General features: G+C 35.7%; 1 protein-coding gene across 1 annotated transcript; it reads right to left on the reverse strand.

Annotated features, from left to right (window-relative positions):
- Positions 1-4,591: 4,591 nt before the first annotated feature.
- On the reverse strand, positions 4,592-8,436 carry LOC149786309 (uncharacterized). The gene has a single exon (XM_089978181.1). The coding sequence runs from the start codon at positions 8,433-8,435 to the stop codon at positions 5,892-5,894; it is 2,544 nt and encodes an 847-aa protein (XP_089834307.1). The 5' UTR covers position 8,436; the 3' UTR covers positions 4,592-5,891.
- Between the last annotated feature and the right edge of the window lie 433 nt (positions 8,437-8,869).

Here is an 8,869-nt window from a genome sequence, read left to right on the forward strand (position 1 = left end):
TGCATATTCCTTGGTGTCTGTTTGTGAATGTTCGATTTTTGTAGTGTGCAAGATGGTGGTGGCTGTATGACGTTTCAATTATACTTAGGGATTGTCTTAGTATTTCTTCTGCTTTGTCCAACTGTGTCAAATATTTGAAAAAATGTCCACATACTGTTGAAACATTAAAATCCTTGTCACATGCAACAAGAGTTAAATAAAAAAATGTTTCGATAATTTTGTCTGCAATTTCATTTGGAAACAGGTCTTTTTGACTCACCGTGCCGTGTATCTGCGTATAGATAGAAAATGCAAGTTCTGCCAGGGACGCATAACATCATCCTTTCCATCTGGCTGAAGAATAAAAAGTAACTATTTCACTGAAAAAAGAGCTGCTTTTTCAATACAGTCATCCATATGTCTCCCCCCCCCCCCAATCATGTTCGGGCAATACGTTTCCGGAATTGCAAACCTTCCTATATGTAATTCGCAGGTCTAGCTTCCAATGTTGAACTAGCTTAGCTTTAATATTGTTGTCAACTATTTTAAGCAACAGCTGGTTGTACAGATGTACTGACTGTGAGAAGTAACGTGGCCCAGAGAAGGAAATGGCTATTTTTGCCTTTCCTTGAAGGAGCAGATCTTGATTACATGCCGCTAATAGTTTCACTTGCGTTAATTCTTCGTCTGCTTCTGTCAAATGCCCATCTTTCCATTGCATCCAAATTCGGTTGCAAATAACGATAATACTTTCCTTTTCAAGATCTAAAGCCTTTTTGTTATGTTCAGAAACATTATCTGTGGCATATGCTTTTCCGTGTAGAAAAGCAAGAAGACTATAAACCATTATCCACTCTGCAGTTGTTTCAAATTCATTTGTCTCGCATTTCAGCTCTAGTTATTCTGATGTGATTCTACGTGCTTGCGTTTCGTGAACTCTTCAATTTCAAGACTGAATGACCAAGGGAACAGGATGAGTGCATTGTGGAACTCTCGTTCTTCTTCATCAATTTTTCTACTTTCGGAAATAAACTAAAAGCTAAATATTCGAAGGATAATACATATTTTTATGTGGCATACTAATTAATCCCTTACAAGCTAATTTGCTCGAGCGTTATCTAAAGCTGAGTTTTGTATTTCATTAAGATGAAAACAAACATTCGTTTGTGAGAAAAAAATGAAATAAGTTTTTTGCATAAATTGGAATACATTTTAAATGAAACTTAAACTGGCCTTCAGACGGATGTAAGACTATGGAGCATGTGTTTATTAGTTGTACCAGACTGGGTAACGTATATCTCCTGTAGATACATTTAAAGAATCTTAATTCCTACGGTTTCAATTGAAAGCAAATGAGCATGTTTAGATATAATGACAGCGAAAGTAAGCATGATGTGATTAATAATAATTCAAAAGAAATAAACAATGTCTGGACTTGATATAAAGCACATTAAGCCCGATATGCCATGTTAAAATTTTAGTATAAAATTGCCATGATTTCAAAAGGCATCATCTAAAAGAAAGACAGACTATTCACTCGTTATTTCAAATTGGTATACTATCACATAAAGATAAACAAGGAACAACGTTTTGAGGTTTGCTAGAGTATACAGACTAGAAAAGATGCCTAGTAGGTCTTTTCACGTATTGTTCATATGGAAGGCATACACAAATTGTATAATATCTCAGAGTTCAAGTACTATAGGGTGTTTACGTTCTAAGATATCAGCTATGGAGGTGGAGCGAGTGCAAATTATTTCAGAAAAATCATTATCATATTTGCCAAGACATTGTTGTTGGGATTTCCAAATGTGTACAAAAGGAGATTAGAGTAATACAAGATAATAGCTAGAAAATGAAATTAAATGTTTGGCTAGAAAATCAACCGAAACGATAATCTTCAAATCTAATATTTTTTCTTTTATCACGATACAAAACGTTTTACTCTAATATGGTATAGGCTGTACAGTAAGACTGAGAGCAAAACTCACCTACAGATGAAATTCATTGTAAAAGTATGTTCTGGATGGAAATAAATAACTTTTGGACCGGTAAAAGAGTGACTGATAAGTAATGAGACCAGGTATGCAAATAATAGACACAGGTTTTTCAAAAAATAATGTTATGCCTCGAATGCTAGTTATTGTGTGTTACGCCTCCGTGGTCTTAAACTAAGTAACAGACAGAAGCGAAACCAGAAAGTTTAGTAAAATTAAGAAATAATGTATTTCGTTAAGTTGCACAGTGAAAATTTAAGAGGAACTTATATTATTGTGAATTAATTCCTAAATATTTATAAATGTTCTATCATTCGACTAAAAGTATAGAATGTTCCGAATGAGGTAAAATAATCTTGAATGTGCTGATATACCAATAGACTTGATGTATCGCAATAATATCCATCATATTTTTGAATGACCTCACAGTATTCCAAAACTAGTGTATAGACCAAAACGTCGATGAGCATTTTGTAATTTAATAAATGATTTAAATATATGAATCCTCCCAAATTATAGCTGAACGGAACACTTATTGATTCCACAGAGTAAATTTTAGACAAGAATTAATAACTGTGTGACTAAGTTTTTTTATGTGCTAGGTTTACTTCACCTAGGACACAATAATATGCTCAGGATGTGGATCATTTTAAATGGAAAATTACCACAATTTGGAAATAAGATCGCTTCTAGAACATCCAAAGTTCGTAAATTGGGGTAGACATTGAACATAAATTCAAGTGCACATCAAGGACAAACGTCAGTTAGAAAGAACCCATTGGTAAGAAAATTTCCAGGTAGATCAGATCTCTACGCTCAGAAATTAAATATACATAACACGTGGATGAACTACCCTTGCAAAAACAGGATATTTTTGAGTGCAGTACTTAATTTGACGAGTGTAGGGCATTTAGGTTGCTTTCTTGAATTTGAAGCCGAATACTGAGTACTTACAGCGGTAAGAAATTTCTGAAAGACATTCAGAAAAGGATTAAGAAAAGTAAACCTGCATTAAACGTATGAAAGACGCACAAAAAAGGGAAGCAGAAAAGCGAAATTGCATTAAGTTCCAATGAAAGTTAATATATTCAGTAATATAAAAAAAAGATTTACATTGCGTGGATTACTAGGATAGAAATGCAGTGACCTACTTTCTGGTCGATTACTCAGAAAATGGTAGTATAAGAATCGGTGGGACATTTTTGAGCGATATAAAAAATGGGGATCGTGAATATGGTAGATATTACAGAAAGTTTATATTGAAAAGTGCGCAGATTTTAACAGCAGATGGTAGTTAAGTGGCACATGAGAATTTTGATAACTTTAGGAAGCATAGAATGGTAATAATTGGCAGGTCTTTCCATATATAAAGATAAGACGAATATTGTAAAATAGAAACGCGACAAATCAAAGTAATTTTTAATATTTATTTAACGGAAGCCTGATGCTTGCTAATTCAAGAGACGGCGCAATAATCAGTCAAGTAAAGGATTCATTTATTTGACACTGTACACTGTCCGTGGCAGGTTCTTTACTGTTTCGTACTTCTATCAATAATATAGGAATCTGAGCTCTCTTGTGACATTATTTGCGAATGATACTCCTCTTGGAACGTCCTTGAGATATCTTTCAAAATACAAAGGATTGAAACCTTAATGCATGATGGAAACGAATGGCTTTGTACTTTTTTTAGCTCCAAAACTAACATTTGTATTGCTTACAAGCAGGTTAAAAGTCATTGACAACTAGACATTCATCATGCAAAATAATTATTATTTATTTGTCAAATTCTCTGACCTTGCTCAATCAGTGAATCAAGAAACATATCAAACATCAGTGATGTGATGTGATGTGATGTAATGTGATGGGATTTGGATTTTTAACGTAGCTTTAACAATTTTTCTGTCATATCGCTACGATGTCTGCAATGTGGCAGTTTATAGTGATGTCTAGCACTGGGGCATCATGCCGCAGACATGTAGCATGATGTCCCACCCAGTCACATTATCCTGACACCAGGCCGACCAGTCCTAACACTAACCTCTTAATGCTGAACGCCAAGCGAGGCAGCTGTTAGTACCATTTTTTAAGTCTCTGGTATGACTCGGTCGGGGATCGAACCCACGACCTCCCGCATCCGAGGCGGACGCTCTAACCACTAGGCCACCGGAGCGGTAACTGTACCAATAACTGATACCGACCTGGACAATTACTCATAACATCCTAACTGAAAAAGAAACAAACCAATAAAATTAAAAGACAAAAAAAAAAAAAAAAGAATAGAAACAAAAAAAGAAAAGAAAGAAAAACAAATAAACATCCACCGTTCGCCTGCTGGATTCTGGCGAGCCATCCATAGCTTCGTCAGCAAAGGGCAAAATTCCCCCCTCCCACTAAATGTCACTGAGGTTCAAATCTTCTCTGATTGACTTAGTTGTGCATAATTGTGGTGATAATCAATAAAGACATTATTTATTGTAACACCGACAATCAATACAATTGATGGAAAACTTGTCATTTTAGGGAACGAAACACATAATTTACCACACAAAACTAAATTTTCACTTATTACTTTAATGTCCAATGCTCGTAACTTGCGACTTTTGTCAAAACGTTCGAAATTCTGCAGCTTATTACAGAAAATATTACTTTTAAAAACCCTTATCTAAAAATGTACAAAAAAGCACAGTTAATATTTTCATTAAAAGTGGCCTAAACTTTGATAAGCTAAATATGAGTCAGAAACTTTAGACTGATATGTACATATTCTTCAAGAAAATGTATCACAGAATTCATATGAAAATGTGATTTCCAAATTGTAACACAATAACATGAGTTTGAAAGCATTTTCTGCAATAATTGCTATGAATGTAAGCATCAGAAATAATTTAATCAGATTATCAAGTATATACTAGTCCAAGTGTTTCGTATAGTTTATGTGTTTTCTATATTATCCAACTAAAATTCATTTTTTTTGGACAAGATACTGTCTGACGTATTTATTTCAGTATAATTCTATCATCACGTTGTCCTTAATTGTAACATATGAAACTTGTCAAATTGATGAGCTGCAAAGACAGCAGTTTCCAATTAGAAAAGAGAACTTATTTTATTATCGAGTTGCCATAAGAAAGGCAATACGTTTTACTGATATTACAATGTTAATGTCTCATCACACAGTGGGTCATATTGTCAAGATAAAAACCATGTCTTGCTGTCACTCGGGTGTAAACGTTTACAATGGAGAGACCAGGAGGATCTACATGACATTATATTGTCCTAATATGAAATAGATATCAGTTTAAATTTAAGAAAATAAGCGATGATATTGCTTAACCGAATCAGAAATATTTATTCATGTACCTCGTGAATGTAGTAAATGGATATTACACGGCAAATCAGTATTGGCACTAGCGTTCTGCATATTTAACCGACTAATTAGTTTCTCAGTTCTATAATTAACAACAATGTGAAGAAAAATAAAATCTCTGGATTTCTCTTCTCCTGAAAACTCAATTGATACCTTATAATATATTTAAGTATTTGTTCTGGCTTTATGGTATGTCCAAAGGAAAGATGAAATGTCCTTCTGAGAAATTGTAGTTTTATACCGTAACATAATGTAATCTTGTTTATACCGCATGTGAACAGTTTGATCATTGATAAAAAACTTCTTTAGACAGAAAAAAATAGAAAATAAGAAACTCCTTCAGTTAACTCCTTACAATATCGTCCAATTTATTATATATTGGAGACGAAAACTGACGTTGCACAATGTCTGTACGTAGAATCCCATATAACAATGTCATCTATTTTAAACACACTGATACTTGATAAAAACAAAGTCGAGTCACTCTGACAAGGAGCATATATGCCAATCTAGTTGCCTACATTATAGTTAATTCTGGAATAGTCTTATTTTGACATTCTCTCCTGTTCCCTCGTGCTATCTTTATTCTCGTTGAAACCAAGCAAATATAGAATAAACGTCTGGATCCAGCATCTAAAACCATCTTCGCAGTCAAGAAGTTTTGCTTCGAAACGAATTTTTGGAAATAAAGTTAGATCTGAAGGACAAGTACTCTCATCAACAATAATAATACTCAGCTTCGATTTCTTGTCAGTGTCGTTATCGCGAGATACTTCGATGAGACGGCCTATGTACCGATCTGGATCTTCATTCCTGTCCAAAATTAAAACAATATGTTTACTCGAATTGATTTGCTTCGTTTCCTCTTTTAACCCTTCTTTATTTCCTGGAACGTCTTCGCAGTCACTGATCCTTAAACCGTAATCTTTAATAATGTCTACCAATCTCCGCGCAAGAGAGAAAGCAAGACTTCGATCACCCTCTTTAGATTCGCCGTCATAAAGGAGGAACATATCAATATCGGTGTCTTGCTTGAAATGGTCTGTATAATCTATAGCAAAAGCTTGTCGACATCTTTCACGTGCGTCGGCTTTTTCGCCCGTATTAAACAAATGGAAAGCATACTCAAGGTATACCAATTTACAAAGTGTTTTGCTTACTTCATCCTTTCCTTCTGTACATCTCTGCATGTCTAACAAAATAGCTGCTTCCTCCAATTGCTTTCGCTTCCTGTAAATTTCAACCATTCCACAGATGATCTCGGGATCTTTTGCCTGTTCTTCATCTAGTTTTGTTATTTGATCATAAAACTTGAGTTCATCGCCATGTTTCTCAAGCATTTGACTAAGCTTTGCGAGTGATTTAAGCTCGTTTACGTTAGAATTTCGTGTTCGAAACATTTTCTTTATCGAAGAATATGCCATATATGTATCTTTTAGCTCTTGACTGGCTATATATGTTAATGATTTTATTGCTAATTTCCAGTAGAAGCAGACATCTTTCTCTAGTTTTCTCTTCTTTTCGGGATCCGTTTCGTCTTCAGAGAGATCTCTACAACACGCTCCAAGATGTTCGTAGCAAGAAATTGTTATCATGGCTGTACTGCATTCTTTCAGTTTGGACGCCATCAGTAATGTTTGAAACGCCATCTCATGGTCCTTGATTTGTCTAAACAACAAGCCCTTTTCAAACAGAGCCCAAGCATTTCCCCCTTCTATAGCTTTGTCCAGATGAAATAAAAATTTTTTAACAGCATCATTCTCAGTGTCCGGTATCGTAAAAACGTGGTCGAATCCTTTTACTAATGCTCTCATTTGTGTCTGAGATCTGGCGGGTATTGATGGCAGCTTTGCCTCATCAGATTCAAAACTAGGCCTTGGTATCTGGTTTTGCCGAATTCTGTCAGAGTCTTTGGAACCAGGCTCCATAAATCCCTCCTGATCAGTAAATTTTCTTGGGGAATAATGCTGCGAGCAGTCGTTGGGTCTTGGAGTAGATGATTGATTTTGAATCTGCTTATCAGTGTCTTGTTGTAGATTCTCATAATGAAGGTATCCTTCACGACATATAGAACCTCGGGTTCTATTGCTTCCATATCTTAAACGCCAATTGTTTTCTTTTAGTTTATTCTTCAAAACTAAAGCAAGATGGAAATGGGCATACGGCGTTTCTCTTAGTTGTAAAGATCTGAGTAGAACTTCCTTTGCTCTATCCATTTCGCCGATATACTTGAAATGTTTACCACATAATTTTAATACATGTGAGTCCTCCTCAAATGTTTCTAGAGCCATACTGAGCAGACGTTTGGTATCTGTGTTACTGATTCCTTCAGGAAACAACTCTTGCTTGGATTTAGTTACTCCGGTTCCACTGCGAATGCTGTATGAAAGCTCTGCCAGTGATGCCCAACATCTGCCCCTCCATCTCCTTGGAGAATCAGAAATTGCAACTTCATATAACATTAAAGCGGCACTACTAATGCTTTCTTTTATCTCTATCTCCTCCCAACCTCGATTAGGTATTCTGTTCCCAAAATTACAAGCCTTCCGATAAATGATTCCAAGATCGAACTTCCATAACCTTTGAGCAGCAGCATCCACATCGTCATTATTTTTTTCCCCAAGGACAGTTTTGATCATATTTATGGATTTCAAAAAATAACGTGGGCCAAAAACAGAATAGGAATAAGCCATTTCTGCTTCTCCTTGCATGACTAGATGTCTTTTAGATTCTGCCAATTTTTTTACCCGATTAAGGTCTTCAATCGCATCAGTTAGGTGACCATCTTCCCATTTCATCCAAACGCGATTACAAAGAGCGACAATGTTTTCATTGTCCAGTTCGAAAACTTGTCTATTGAAATCATATGCTTTATTTCTTTCTTCTGCTTTCCAATGGAGAAACGAAAGCATGTTATAAATCCTTGTCCTTTCCATTATTGATTCGAATTCATTGGCTTCGCATTTTCGCTCTAACTTTTTCTTATTCGACTCTACATGTTTGCTTTTGCTGAGCTCTTCAATTTGAAGACTGAATGATGATGGGAATTCCGAAAAGTTTTGTTTGAACTGTGCTTCTTCTTCATCCATGTTTATGCCGTCTGAAATGATTTTAAAGGTAAGTCTTTAATAGCTAAAGATTGAACTATTTTTCGATATACAAACAAAGAATGTTCACTTTAACGTTTCCTCAGATAAATTTCATAACGAATCCTTCATTGATCTGATATAACCATTTGACCTTTATTTTTTATGGGATGTCAGAAACAATGTATTTCAATGTTTTCACACACACACACACACACACACACACACACACACACACACACACACACACACACGGGGCCCCGAGTGGCCTAGTGGTCTAAAGCGCTCTCCGTTACGGATCACTGCCATCTCACCTCTGTCTGCGTGGGTTCGAGTCTCGGATTCGGCTAATGTGGGTATGTGAGAAAGCTTGCCCGTAGCTTCTCGTGGGTCGGCGGTTCTTTCCGGGATTTTTCCGGGTTCTTCCTCCACTATTA

The sequence above is a fragment of the Sinohyriopsis cumingii genome, chromosome 12, assembly GCF_028554795.1.
Source record: "Sinohyriopsis cumingii isolate HCF-2022 chromosome 12, ASM2855479v2, whole genome shotgun sequence".
NCBI classification, from domain to species: Eukaryota; Metazoa; Mollusca; class Bivalvia; order Unionida; family Unionidae; genus Sinohyriopsis; species Sinohyriopsis cumingii.